Consider the following 14,947-nt stretch of genomic DNA (forward strand, 5'->3'; position numbering starts at 1 on the left):
CTCAGGAGGGAAAAGATTGGATCTGATTAGGCATTATTAAAAAGATGGTTTTAATAGATCTGGGGGCTGTATGTGTCTGAATGCAAGAGATCTGCCTGCGAAGACTGCAGTCACTCAAGAACTCATCTCGATATGCTGCTGTTAGTGACCTGAGCTGGGTAATACAGGGATATAGAATGCGATAAACATCAGCTGAGATGGCACCTTTAATTATATCCAGAGTGCATTCCTTCCTGTAGGGGAGGGAGCCTGATTTAAAGGCACTTAGCAGGCTTGGAGGTTGTTCTGCACACGAGGTTTTCTCAAGTTGGACAGATTCCTTCCCTGGATTTTTCACGTGGGAATGTGGCTTTTTTAGGACAGTGGTACAAGCAGGTGCCATTCCCAAGCTGTTCTGAAACATGATCCTCACAGTAGGTAGACTCCAAACTCATCCTCTTCCTGGGGTTTATGATCTTGGTTTTATTAACAAAGAAATGAGTAAGAACAGAAAGATCAACATAATCCTGTTCTTAGAGCTCCTCCCTCAAGACTGATCAGCCCACACCCTCGATCCTCTCTCCTCAGCGCCTACCTTACATCCAGATGAAGTGGCAAGTCTCCTGCCTCAATGAGTCAGCAGAACCCATTTAACCCTTTGCCAGCAGGATCAGCAACCGCCAATAGAGTAGTGGGGAGTTTCAGGCAAACGCTGCCAGCCAGTTACAGGGGTGTAGGGCAGTGTCCTCAGGCTTAGCTTTGCCAGGAGGCTGAATGCCAACATGCCAGGTGCCCTGTGGCCACAATTAATTTGCATAAATGAATGTTCATTTTAAATACATCCAATAAAGTCTTTTATTTCGTATGGATACAAAAATAATTGGTGTTTGTGCTTCCGCCTTCTCTGCTCAGTGCATAGAAAAGCACATGCTGCTGCTAACCAGCTTGGTCCCTGGAGTGCATTGTAGCCACAAGCTGCCTTTCTTCTACCGCCTGGGCTGATGCGGGGGTTGTGAGTGTGATCCCTGGGCTGCCATGAGACAGGAGAGAGGCAGTTCTTCATTTTAAAGCCAAACTCCTTCCAGGCTCACATCCTTTCTTGTCTCTGCCTTCCCCCTCCCTGCCTCACGTGTCCAGCACCTACCAAGTCATCGTGGAGGAAGACCGGCCCAAGAAGACAAAGCGGGAGCTGGGGGGCCAGGACTGCTTCCCGGTGCCGCTGACCTTTGATGACGCCGTGTCCCGGGGCTCCGTGCACTACTTTGGAGCCGAGCTGCCTCCCAACAGCCTCCCCGAAGCCAAACCCTTCACCGTTGGGGACAACCAGACATACAGCGGGTACTGGAACCCCCCGCTGGAGCCCAAGAAGGCTTATCTCATCTACTTCCAGGCCATGAGCAACCTGAGAGGGGTGAGTAGCTGCCTGCCTGCCTCTCGGGCTGGGATTGGAGCCAGGGTGTTCCTGAGTGGGAACTGCCAAGGATGCTGACTCCTCTGCTCGGGTGATGGGGTAGGACCCAGAGCATGTGGCTCGCTGGGAGATGTGTGGGGAATGAGAGACATCCCATACCAGATTTTCAAAGGGCATCAGCAGCTACATCTTCAGCCTTTGTGCCCAGTTACCTCCTCATTGCAGGGGAGACGTTTTAGTTGGTTGCACCAATTTGAAGTTGTTTTACTGTATGTTTGGTGAGAGTTGCAAAGTCCAAATAAATGTGTTGCACTCCCAGTGGAGGTCATTGTGCTCACCACCCTTTGGGAAGGTGGCCTGCAGGTCAAAATCCAGACAGAACAAAAATGGAAGGGGGCTGGTTTCTTGGATTTGTTTCTCTGAAGCAGCCGCTGAGTCAGACCCTGGTTGTCTCAGCAATCCCCGGGTGAGATCCTGTCTCTCCAGTGTACGTTTGTTAGGGGGGTAACTTCCCTTATCATTTTCTCAATGTGTTTGATTATGCAAGAGAACTTGGATTCAAACAGGCTAAGGCCCTGGTCCTGCCATCTGATCCACATGGGCGGATCCTTTGCCTGGAGGGATGTTGCACCGACATGAAAGGGACTCTATACAGGTTGGGCTGTGAGCATCAGATAGCAGAATTGGGGTCCAAGCAGGTTGGAGGTTGGGACTGAGATTTTTCAAGCTCCTCATGGGAGTTAGGTGCCTAAATAGCTTTGAGGATCTAGACTTGAGTATCCAGATCCCCTTGGCACCCTTGAAAACCACACCCTGGAATGTCATATCAATAACACCCAATAAACTCAGGCCACTGCAGGTGTAATTCCATCAGCGTCATGCACGGACAGCTTTGGCACTACATATTTCATTCCTGACTTGCCTACAAAGCCTCACTTATAACTCCAGTTGTCTTGAAGGACTCCACTGCTCACTCACTTCCTCCCCAGGGAGAGGAGGAGAGTGAATGACCTACCTGGGACAGATGTTACTCACGTGGCTTAATGTGTAAGCGGGAGGGGCTCAGATGCTACGGGCTAAGGGTGGCATAAGAACCTATGCAGCAAAGAATAGAATCACCTATGGATCCTGTTGTACTGCGCGGATAAAGTCACTTATAAAGGGGGAAACAACTGTGACGGGGTGTCCTAGGAGTTTGCTGCCCCCCACCATTATAGCACACCCCACCCAAACAGAGTGTCCATTTGGTGAAAAAAAGCACCAAGTTAATCCTCCAGGAACTGCCTAGAAAGGCCACCCAGGATCAGCTGTGGGTAGAACCAATGAGTATCAGTCCTCCAGCGGCTAGAAGGGTTGGGAGCTGGCAGAAACCAATCAGGGCCCAGCAGGCAGGATAAAAAGGGCTGGCTGCTTCTTCCAGGGGCCAATTCTGAATAAAGCTGGCATGGAGTGAAAAGCTTAACCCAGGAATCCTGGCCTGGCCAGGCCTAAAGCTGACTGCACCTTTTTGTCGAGTCAAAAAAGACTATTTTGCTTAATTTGTTGAGCGTAAGACCCAGGTGGGCCAAGCTGAGTTGAATACGACTTTGCTGTAAGACTGGATGAGGTCCTTCCATGAGATGCTCTGGTAGCTCAGGTGAGCCCAGGACAACAACAGAAAGAAAATGTTGTCCCTCAGAGCTGTTCTAAAGCATCATTTTTTGTTGTTGATGTTTGCAAGTAGTTACATTAATTACTTTAAATCACCCAACATTGTAGGAAATCCCAAGATTTGCTTTATAACTTCTTAAAAAGCCTGCTATCCATTCAGATGGGAGCTGCGTTCCCTCCACCTTTCTCTGCATCATCAACATCCCCCATGTTGGCCAGATGGCGCTTCATGTATCAGATGAATGATTATTTAGAGTTACATTTAAGGTACTTCACAACAACAAAAAAGCTAGGTCAATTTTTTCCCTTCTCACTCGATCTGAGTAGCACCTCTTTCCCCAAAAGATCAAGGTGAGTATCAGCGGGCGAATCCAGTGCTTTTTCTTTTTTGTGTAGTGACTGGCTCTGCTCTGTCATTAGAGGGAATGTTGTTTAGGTAACAATGTGATTGTTCATGAGCTCCCTGGAGATCTCTTCTGAGGCATGAATTTGGACTGAAAATGTGGATCTGGATAATAATGCTGCTTTCACAGGGCATTGAGAGGGTAGTTTAAAGTAGTCCCCTTTACCGGGACAGCTCTGATCAGCAACTTGGTATGCACAGCTGTCCAGAGAGTGATCTTTATCGGGGAGGAGGGGTTGGGAGGCTGAACTGCCATTAAACAACCCAGTCCACCCATCCAGATTGCCTGGATGCTGATGCTGCAGCCGCTTGCCTGCAGCTCCCTGTAAGAATTGCATCATGTCATCTGCAGATCCTTCCTCCTTCCAGCCCTGGAGGAGACCGGACTCCCTGGGGCTGGCTGGTGAATGGGGCAGGGCAGAGTTTGGGAGCATGGATTCTGTGCATGTCAGCAGGAAATGCAATAGTGATGCTTGTTCTGGTGGTAGCGCCTGACAGCGGCAAAGAAGCGGAGCTCCCCACCCAGGCCTCTGAATCTCAAGCATCTCCTCTCACTTGTGGCCACCGCAGCTCCCCTGGCAGGTTGATCCAAGCTCACCTGTAAGAGCCATAAGCTTGGCCATGCTTTGGGAGCCCAGGCTTCACTGCAGAAGCGAAAAAGATCTGACGAACCGGAGGTTCTGTTCCCTTTCTTAGCTAATTTCCTTCAAGAAGCCAGCAGGAGTGATTGGCGCTTCCTTGGGAGGCCTTGGTCCTCTTCACATGCTCCAGCGACTCTCATCCTACTTGCAGGGTGAATGAACTATCAGAGACCGAGAGGCCGGCGCCTGCAGTCGCCGTGACAGGGTCCCTCAAAGGACGTGCTAGCTCTGTGCAGGCAGATAGCTGGCTTAGTGCATGCAGCCACAGGCGACGCACGTGGGGCAGCATGTCCCCGCCCCGCTACTGGATTTGCTGCTTGGCTTGTACTCAGCATGCTCACATGGAGTGAACATGCTCCGTAGCACCACTGAAGGCAGTTGCCCTCACTCTGCCCTTCCCTCCACTATCGGCAGGCACCAGTTATCTCTGCAGGCGGCTCTCCTGGCTAGAAGTTTCGAGAGTGGCTGAGAGCTGCCTTCCTTGTGGGGAAGCTGCTGGCTGTGCGAATCTGTCCTCCTGAGGATTCCTTCACAACTTCTTGGGCTGTCGTTAGCATGGGGACAGGCAGAGTCTCCTCTCTGGTTCACTCGAGCCCAGCTCGGTAGGGGCTGATGGTTGTCACCATCTCATGGCCTCTCTGCAAGGAGATGGTGGTCTCAGTCTAGCTGCAGTTGGACATGATGCAAATCCTGCATCTCAGCTGGGATTCTTCTCAGCCATCACCCCACAGGGGCCACTGAGTCTGAATTGTTCCCACATCCTTAGAAGCTGGTCCTCCCTGTCTGGGTTGTGGCACATGAGTTGGACAGTGTGTGGGAAGCTTTGCTCTGCCCATGCTGTGCGTGTTCTGTGGTTAAAGCTGGTGTGACTCCATTGACATCAGTGAAGCTGTGCCCATGTATACCCGCTGAGAACCTGGCCATCAGTCTCCTGGGCTGTCAGTCCAGTGCATTTCACCAACACGAAGTTCATCTGCAGGAGAAAATGCTTGGCAAACTGGAGTGAGCTCAGAGAAGAGTGATGACAGGGATCAGCAGGCTAGAAGGCCCGAGGGGTTTCGGAGGAAGGATTACAGTGTCTCTGTAATCTAATCTGATATCGTCTGGGCATGGTGGCATCTGAGAGTGGCTGAGTAATGACTGTGAAGGATGGTTGTAGTGGGACTAGAGACACCACCTTGCAGCCGTAAAGTACAGATGGTTGGAAAATGGATGTTTTTTCCCCTTGAAAAATTTAGATTTTTCTGCACAAATTTGAATCTGGAAACATTCTGGTGGTAAACTGAAATATTTCAGGAGAAAAATGAAATATTTTGATTGGGAAATGCCACTGCCATTTCTTACAGGAATTGTAGTTCAGATGCCTCATGCTTCCATTCTCACCGATACGTCAGGCTCCCTGGTCAGACTACACCTCCAATGATACACCGTGGAGGGAGGCAGTCCACCATGGCCATGCTGCATCCTAGGTGATGTAGTCCAGCTGTGAAGCAGTACCGGTGGAAGGGAATGGGCACATGAGGCAACAGAACTACAACTCCCATGAGGCAACGCAGCAGCATTTCTAAATTGAAATATTTTGGTTTGGAGCCGAAATATTTCAGTTTTGGGATGTTTGGTTTTTTAAGTGAAAAATTTGAAGATTTCCACAGGAACTGGTCACTTTTTTGCAAATATTTTGTTCAGTTGAAAACCCATCTTTCCATGCAACAGAACATTCCCACCCAGCCCCATTGTAAGAACTCCCCCATAAAGGCTGGCCCAGGGCTATTCTTCTTTGCCCTGTTGAATTCAGAGCCTAGACTCGGTACCAGCGTCACCATCAGATCATCCCATTTCCCACTGAATGATGGTCAGAAGCCCATATGATCGGTCACAAAAATCAGAGTGAATTAGTCCGTCTGGGACTCTCCCATCTAGCCCATCTCTGGGGCTCAGTTCAGGGCTTTCCTTCTGCATGGGCTATAGGCTTCAGTGCATTGTCGAACTCCCTGCGCTTGGGCTCAGAGAGGATAATGCAGGGAAGGCTGATGGATTGACAATTAAACACCGGACATCTTGGCATATCAGGGGCACCCACTGTCATAGGTACAGAGTATCCAGGTGCGTCAGCCAGCAGCATATCCACGGTTCGTGTGAAAAGGGACCCAGTGCTTCATTGTGAAAAGGCTCAGCAGACTGACTGGCCAAGTTTTAACTAGCTTCACTGTTAAAAGCAGAGCAATCGAAGAGGAACTCGTTTTCATGTCCCCGCTGGATTCTGAGCCTCCCAATCTTTTCTTTCTCTGCAGGAGACCAGGCTGAACTGCATTCGGATCGCCCGCAAAGGTAAGACTCCCACTGTACCTCCAATCACTTGTGCTCAGCAGATTGGCTTTTCTATTTCTTTGTTGCACTGAGGTTGGAACTCCACAAACTGGTTTGTTATTGTAGGGTTGCTCTTGAATTCCGGGCAGTGAAGAATGTTTTGTGGTTGTGCGGTTGCTTGTGAAGTCTAGGTTGTGCATTTCTGGTTTCTTATTGTAGGGTTGATCATGAGGGATGTGCATTCTGGTTTATTATTGTAGGGTTGCTCTTGCTTCTGGCGGTGGTTATTTTTGAAAATAAAATTATTATTCTGGTAGTACTTGGTGGCCCTGTTCGAGGTCAGGACCCCATTGCAATGGGTGAGAGACCCTGTATGAAGAGCGTCTCCTCTAAACAGATTAGCTGGGGCAGAAAGGAAGTATATTAGCCCCTTTTCAAAGGCAGGGAGCCGAGGCATCGAGAGCTTAAGTGACTTGCCCAAGATCATGCAATAAGCCTGTGGCAGGTATTCTGCGTCCTGTTCAAGTGCCTTAAGCTGAAGCCCAAGCTTCACCTCTGAAGGAGCATGTTAAAACATTTGTTTTGGAATAAAAATCATATAAGGAGTGATATGTGGATCTTGGGGGGGTGGGGGGGGGCATCAAGCATGTAAGATTTCAGGCCTTCTGACCTTGGCACCATCCCTTTAAAGCTGTGAATATTGCAATTGATCTTGGCTGGTATAAACCCTGGACTTGTATGTCATTGATATAGTCCAGGGGTGATATTAACCAGGGTAATTGTGTTGCTGGCAGTGACGGGGAGCCACTCTTGTGAGTGAAATTGATTGGGGAAATATTTCAGCTTCGCTCTTTGGCTTTTGGAATTTCAACAAATAAGTTAATGCTTTGTTCTTTCAGGGGGATTGAACTTCGGGGCCTCGTGCATTTAATAAAATTCCTTGTGCTCGACTAATACATTTGGCTCCCTATTGGATTCAAGGAAGGGGAAAAATATGTAATAAAATAAGCTAAACTGTTGGCTCGATGGGAAATGAAAAATGGGCATTCGTGTGCTTTCACCTAGCGTAGCATATTAAAAAAGAAACAGGAGGATTCATAGCTTGGTGTGGAACAATGCAAAGACGAGCTAAGATCCAGCCAGCAATAGGGGGTTAGCCCTCGGTGGGATGTGTGGGCCTGGCTCATGGGAGGAAAGACCCTTTGTTTGGTCTGGGTTGGCCAGGGCAGCAAGGGAGATGCGGATTCGTTGAGGAAGATGGTATGTCCTGGGGCTATTGCCCTGTCCTGGTCAGCCAGCCAGGCAGGCATGTGGGGATTGTAGTGGGAATGGGGGGTTCTGGGTCGGTAAGCAGAGTGAGAGAAGCGTGAGCCGGATGGTTGTTAGGCAGATGAAGGGAGGAGGGAGCCATCAGCCATACCGGGACCTCCCTCTTTTCTCAAGACCACGTCCCTGTTTTTCTTTCCTCCTCTTTTTCTGCTGAATAAACACCGGGGCACTGAGAACAAAACCTACCCGCTCCATTCTCCCTGCGGCGGAGCCACCAGCAGTGCCCATCGCTGCCGCTGCCTCTGCAAAGGAGGTACTCCGCATAAACACTCAGCCCCTGGGCTCAGGGAGGGAGATGCCCAAGGGAGGCCAGGTTTGCAGCCTCTACTGGTATCTGGGAGAGGTTTAGTGTGTGGGGTTGAGGATCGGCAAGTCTTGGAGTCTGAAGGGAGAGGGGTTAGTAGCTGGGATTGGAGCAGCTCCTGAGATCAGGGAATGTACCCTTGCCTAGTATTGGGATTGGGCAGCTCCCGTGCTCAGAGAGGGGTGTACTGCCTGGGCATTGATCCTGGCAGCTCCTGGGGTCAGAGAGGGGTGTACTGCCTGGGACAGGGGACGGGCAGCTCCCAAGCTCAGAGAAGAGTGTACTGCCTGGCAGAGAAGATGGGCAGCTCCCAAGCTCAGAGAGGGGTGCACTGCCTGGGACAGGGAACGGGCAGCTCCCAAGCTCAGAGAGGGACATACTGCCTGGGCATGGATCCTGGCAGCTCCTGGAACTGAGATGGCTACAGTACAGTGCCCGGGATTGGGGATTAGCAGTGATGGGTTATTAGTCTCAGTATTGACACCCCCGTTCCCACGTTGTGCCTTAGTCCTGTATTCGGTCTCTGTGAGCGGTGCTCTCAGTTAGTGTTCTCAATGAGACTCAATTTATAGGCTGACTTATAACCGTATCCAGGGGTGGGGCACTGTTCCCCTGCCTCCACTTTGGCTGCCTTCTTCATAATGGTTTATTAATAATCCTCCTCATCCTTATAACTCTGTTTGTACGGCACTCTCTGGCCCTGCCAAGATGTGGCGGGAGCCACGAAAGTGCAATGAAAATGCAATCATCCCGATAAGAGGCAGGCGTTAAACCCTCATTAGATGTACATCAGGCAAACTATCCCGGGTGACAGCGCTGGAGTGGGCTGTGGTGGCGGGGAAGAGGGGATCGCACGCAGGCCTGACATTGATTCAGCTGGAAGAGGCGTCTGGAGGCGAGCGCTACCCGGGAGAGCAAGAAGCGGCCGTCTGGTACTTATTGCTGCTCCATGGGCTCATCATTCAGGGACGCCCCCACTCTCCACATTCACATCCATCTCATGGCTTAAGAACGCCGCTCGGTGCAAGCGTGGGAAGGGGGCGAAATTCGCCATAAGCTGCACAGAGCCGTGCTTCCTGGACCAGGGCTCTGAAGTGCCAGCACCGATGGGTCCCCTGCAGGAAGGGCAAGAAGAGGGCCTTACATGCATGTACTCCAGCTCTGCCCGTGATCCTGGCAGGGCCAGTTTGTTGGCCTGCTAACTTTGATAGCCTCCTTTGAAACCACACTAAGCGAGGGAGAGGAGGGAGAGTGCGGCCAGAAGTCCTCCGCAGAGCAGAAGCAAAGCACCCCAGGGCCGGGCCAGAGAGTGATGCGTCATGGAGGTTACACCCCCAGCATCACTGGGATAAGACAGCTGGGAGCATCCTGGCCCTGCCTCGCACTCTCCATGTGGTGGGAGAGCTACATCAGAGGAGGCTGCAGTGGCTGAAGTGCCGCTGTGTCTGTCCAGACAAGGGGGACTGGAGAGAAGAAACTTCCAGGAGTTATAGGCTGAGAGAGGAAAGTTCAAATGAAGTGATGGGAGCTGCCAATAGCCAAAATGCAGGGAATGCCTCCATGTCAGGGCAACGGGGGATGGGAAGATGGGCGAATGCTGCAGAAAAAGCTTCTGCAGCAACCTGATCCCTTGACCGATCCCTCTGTCTGACTTATACACCTTAGCAACTCATTCAGCCTGCCTATCCAGCCCATCCACCCAACCCGCCTATCCAGCCAACCCATCCACCCGACCCATCTATCCAGCCCATCCACCCGACCCATCCACCCGACCCATCTATCCAGCCCATCCACCTGACCCATCTGTCCAGCCCATCCACCTGACCCATCTGTCCAGCCCATCCACCCAATCTGCCTCTCCAGCCCGTCCACCCAGCCCGCCTATCCTGCCCATCCACCTGACCCATCTACCCAACCAATAACCTGACCCTTCTATCCAGCTCATCCACCCAGCCCGCCTATCCAGCCCATTCATCCAGCCCTTCTATCCAGTCCATCCACCTGACCCATCTATCCAGCCAATAACTCGACCCTTCTATCCAGCCCGTCTGCCCAACCCGCCTATCCAGCCCATCCACCTGTCCCATCTACTCAACCAATAACTCGATTCTTCTATCCAGCCTGTTCACCCAACCCGCCTATCCAGCCCATCCACCCAACCCATCCACCTGACCCATCTATCCAGCCCATCCATGCAGCCCATCTACCAAACCATCCATCCGACCCACCTATCCAGCCCATCCACCCAACTCATCTATCCAGACCAAATCTGTCTAATCCATCCATCCAACTCATCTATCCAAACCATCGACCTAATCCTTCCATGCAACCCATCCATCTAATCCATCCACTTCATCCATCCAACCAAGTCATCTGCCCAGTTCATCTGTCTGATCACCTGATTCCTCCAGCCAACCTGTCCACCTTATCTATTCACCAAACTCCTCCACCCAGTCCATGCTCCTAAATAATTCATCCACTTGACCCATCCACCCAATCCATTTATTTTATCTTATCTAGGTTAGGTATCGCTAAGAGGCTCCTCCCCCTGGGATTTAAGCCAGGAGTTTGGCCATGTCCACGTTTGCTTTCAGTTAATGTCCAAGCACCAGAGCTTTCCCAGCACAGACGCTCATTGAGAACAAACGCCAGAGATGCACAGGAGCATTTGCATAACATAAACCTTAAAGCTGCATGCCTGGAACTTTGCACCCAAAGTGCTTCCATGTTCATCCATCTGGGAACAGGAACAATGCCATGTGATTCAGCTGACCAATCCCAGTGAGCCGACTCTGCCCAAGAAGCAAAGACTGAGTGCCCCGGCTCTGTGATCGATTCACAGAGGAGACAGAGCAGTTCTACAAAATTAACACAACAGCTGTACGATTGCGGGCAATGAATTAATTTGTGGGAACAGTGGTAGCTTTAGCGGGGCGAAGAGAGGAGGAGCAGTAGTGTCTTTCTGACAGTAGTCGGCTATTTGATAGTTTGTTGGTGTTACTTCCTTGATGGTTTGTTTGGATTGGAACATCAAATAGCCTTATTTAACGTGGGGTTAGATCAACTTTGTTAGAACATTAAACAGGCATCCGCTGTCACGAGAACATTTCCTTCTCTGGCAATGAGGCATCCGTGCACGGCTCCGCTCTGAATGATAGGGTAGGACGGGCTGTTTGATGTGTCTCGTGTAGGACAGCGCTGGCGAGATGCACCCCCAGCTCGGGAGCTGGGTCCAGATTCCTTCTGCTCCGTTATTGGCTGCAAAAGATGCTCAGCCCGCCCCCTCTGGCTCCCAGGTCCCAAGCCGTTCTGTGTTTGTGTGCACACCCACGTTACCTGTTTGTATGTATGAGAGGTTTTGTGTGTGTACTTGCACACGTGTGCAGTTGCACACAAAATCTGCATGGGGGGAAGTTTTTGCATGTGGGTGAGGTTGTGTTGTATATGTGTGCGTGTGGGAGAGCGTTTGGCTGTGCGTGGGTGGAGAGGTATGTTGCATATGTCTGCACATGCTGGTTTTTTGCATGTAGGGGGGAGAAATCTGCCAAAACCAGCTGTCAAGAAAGTAGGTGGGAGCTGATTTCTGACCCTCTCCTCTGTGCTTTTCCCCCTCCAGCCGCCTGCAAAGAGAGCAAGCGTCCCCTGGAGGTGTCCCAGCACTCGGAGGAGATGGGCCTGATCCTGGGCATTTGTGCCGGGGGGCTGGTTGTCTTGATTATCCTCCTTGGGGCGATCATTGTCATCATCCGGAAAGGGTAAGGAAATTGCTGTCTCCCCATCCCCGGGCTGGCGCCACAGCTGGCAGCTCCCTCGTCCCTGGGGGCCCTTCCACTCCCCTCAGCATGGCTCCTCTCCCTTTCCTGGGTGAACGTCAGCGTTCAGGCACTGAGAGACCAGCGACAGCCACATCAGGCAGAGGCAGCAGTGGGGAGGGGACCGAAATCCACCCCTGCAACTGGGCTCAGCCAAATCACGGCCCGTGTGTGCACTAGCATCCTCTGCAAATCCCCTTCTGCTCTCACCCTCAGCTCCGTGACGCCCCTCAGCCCTGACCCACAGCCCCCTGCTCCTGCAGTTGTGCCCCACTGCAGCTAGCTGGTGCACCTCTCCTCTGGCCTGCCTGCCTCCCACTCCAGCCCCTCACCCTGAGATCTGCCCATTCACCTCTCTCCCAGCCCACAGCCCCCCTCCCCCATTGCCCAGTTTTGAACCTCTCCTGAGCAAATTGGGTCAGTGTGTCCCACAAGGCTTGGATTTAAGCAGTCCCAGAGATGTGCGGCTTGGGCAGCATAAAAGCACTGCTTCCTTCAAGGAGACCGGGCAGGGTTGTAGAGGCTCAGGGGAGTGGGCTGAGCGGGCCAGTGGCAGGGTGTTTTGTGACTGTGTCAGAGGCTAACCTAGGTGCCAAGGGGGTATTCGACAGTCCTGGGGGGGTGTGATTCCCCATTGTCCGCCCTGCGCATTGAAAAAACCAGATGGTGACACCAAATAAACCCGTGAGAGCGACGTCCAGCCAGAAAGGAGCGAGAGCCTGGTGCTGGCGCCTGTGCCCTGAGCATGCTGTGCAGCCCCATTGCACCCTGCCCAGAGCAGGATCCGCTTCCACCAGGGGACGGGAAATGCTGGGAGTTGGTCCCCCTCTTTGATGCCGCTTCAGGCAATCCCTTTTCTCTCCACCCTTTCGCCGCTCCCCTTAGGTTTCTGGATGGCTAAGCCTGGCCCGTGGGATGAGACCTGAGAACCAGCAAACTCTTTCCATTAGTAGTTGGCATGGCAACAATAACCCAGCACTCTGGTGCGCCTGCCCCCGCAGTGCCCCGCATCAGCTGCTTCTCTCCAGCATGCTCTGCCACGACAGGGCTGATCTGTGCCCTGTCCCCGCCATCCGTCCCCCAGCTGGCTGCTGGCAGAAAGCCCGCTGCTAATGGCTCCTTTGCCTAGGAGGCAATGTTCCAGAGAGGGCAGAGGAGGTCGCTAACTACATGAAACAGACAGTGATAGACACTGACCTCCTTCCCCCCCAGTCTGGGCTGCAGGGTCCATGACGAGCCGCTGCCCGCAGGAACACTCTCTGAGAGCGACCCGAGCTAGCTTTGGTCTAGCTAGCACCAGTAATGCTAGTAGTGAAGCCCCAGCAGCCCAGGCCCTGGGGTATATATTCAGGCAGCTAGCTCATCCTGATATAGCTTCACTGCTGTTCTTATTGGCGCTAGATCAAAGCCAGCCCCCATATGTCCACACATGCTGCAGCCAGGCCTCTGATGGCAGTGTAGATACATCCTGAGAGTGGGGAAAACCATTCCCCTGCTCTCAGCGAGGCAGCATTGTACTGTGGTTAGAGGAAGGGACTGTGAGTCTGTTTACTGGGAGTGGATTATTAATGTTGTTTCTCATTGCTGGCTTTGCAAAGTGCACAGAAGTCAGGGTCCCCATCTCTGTCACCCCAAAGCTCTCAGCTGGCCCTACCCCATGGTCTCTCCAAAAGGTTGGGACTCGACTATAAAAAAGATGCCACGTTGACTGTAAAACCATATTGAGAATTCATGATCTGGTAACATTGCTCCCTGATGACAGGGCTGAGGTCCCCCGTCTTCACTGGAACGCACAGGGGCTGAGCCGTAGCCCAGCGAGACGTTGCAGATAGTAGTTCCAGGCAGCCAGAGGTCTTGGCTGAGAGGCCAAGGCGCTATGGGGCAGGAAGGGGAACGGAGGAAGCCGAGGCCCCGAGTTTGTATCGGAAGGTCACCTCTGCTGGGATTCATACTGCGCAAGGCTCTGTGGTATCTGACCCGTTCTGCGTGAGCAGGTGTTGGAAGAGGCTTAGGGCTCTGGCAGCCTTCCTCACCCCAAAACCACCATCCCCGGGGGGAAAGGGATTGCAGGGAAGGGCAGTGGAGGAGGAGGAGGAGTCCTTTACATCTGTGTCAGATCTCCCACTTGGCGATTTGTCTGTATCCTAAAGAGTTAAAATTCCATAAGCTCCCACCAAAGGGCAAACAGGCAGGATGGCAGAGAGATGCTAGAAGATTCCTAACCAACCTGACTTGTAATGAGAGAGAGCATGGGCCTGTGGGGCCACATCTAGCCTGTTCCCCTGTGTCCTTAGCTAGAGCAGTGTAATTCCCAGCAGCAAGAGTTCCTGACCTTTTCTTAGCCACACAAGAAATCAGCGACGTGAAAAGGACCCCCCTCTGGAGCTTTACCCTGTGAGGGGTTTCCGCTTGGCCTTGGGAGTGGCGTTTTCGCTTTGCTCTGACTGCTGCTTGTCAAGGAGCCACAAGGGAGCAGCTGCTGTTCCCAGCAGGGTCCTTTGGCGGGTGGAATTTTCATTCACTCCGAGCAAGAGCCAGACTGTGAGCGGGCCGGAGGTGCTGATCCCTGCACGAAGGGCCCTCAAGCCCACGAGCCGGGAGGTGAGGGGAAGGAGTTTGCTCATTTTCCGGACCAGTCTGGAAGTGGATGGGTTTATGTGCACATCTTGCTCTTTGTAAATAATTATACAGAAAGGGAAGGGGCATTAGCATGCGTGGAACGGGGATGTCAGACAGCTGGCAGGTGCAGCAACCACATCAATGGTTAGTCCCCATCAGAATCCTTTAGCCTTGATCTTCTTTAAGGCCAAAGCAGGGAGAGAGCCCCTTTAGCACCAAGGAGCTGCTCAAAGTCATAAAGAGCTTGATCTCCCCAGAGCCAGTGAGTTTCCCACCTATCAGCAGTGTCCACCTCCAAGCCCAGACGCTCCAGCAGGGGAAGGCAGGCACTCAACGGCACCCACCCTGCAGCTAGCACTTCTGTGGGCTTGTGGGGTGGAAGGTGAACGGAGACGCTGTGATAGCCCAATGGCCTTCGGTCGCCTCTCCTGGGGGCATCAGTTCACTGCCAGCACTCACACGTCCCTAATGCAGGAGGGGAAAACAGGGTCT

General features: G+C 52.3%; 1 protein-coding gene across 4 annotated transcripts in view; it reads left to right on the forward strand.

Annotated features, from left to right (window-relative positions):
- The window catches only part of PTPRU (protein tyrosine phosphatase receptor type U), a 281,840-nt gene that overhangs the window by 188,538 nt on the left and 78,355 nt on the right, over positions 1–14,947 (forward strand). For all 4 annotated transcript variants that reach the window (XM_075060956.1, XM_032802871.2, XM_032802873.2 and 1 more), the window contains 3 exons: positions 1,117–1,390; positions 6,376–6,412; positions 11,641–11,779. In XM_075060956.1, coding sequence (XP_074917057.1) covers positions 1,117–1,390; positions 6,376–6,412; positions 11,641–11,779 — 450 coding nt within the window. The remainder of the gene's footprint in view (positions 1–1,116; positions 1,391–6,375; positions 6,413–11,640; positions 11,780–14,947) is intronic.

The sequence above is a fragment of the Chelonoidis abingdonii genome, chromosome 25 (assembly GCF_003597395.2).
Source record: "Chelonoidis abingdonii isolate Lonesome George chromosome 25, CheloAbing_2.0, whole genome shotgun sequence".
NCBI classification, from domain to species: Eukaryota; Metazoa; Chordata; order Testudines; family Testudinidae; genus Chelonoidis; species Chelonoidis abingdonii.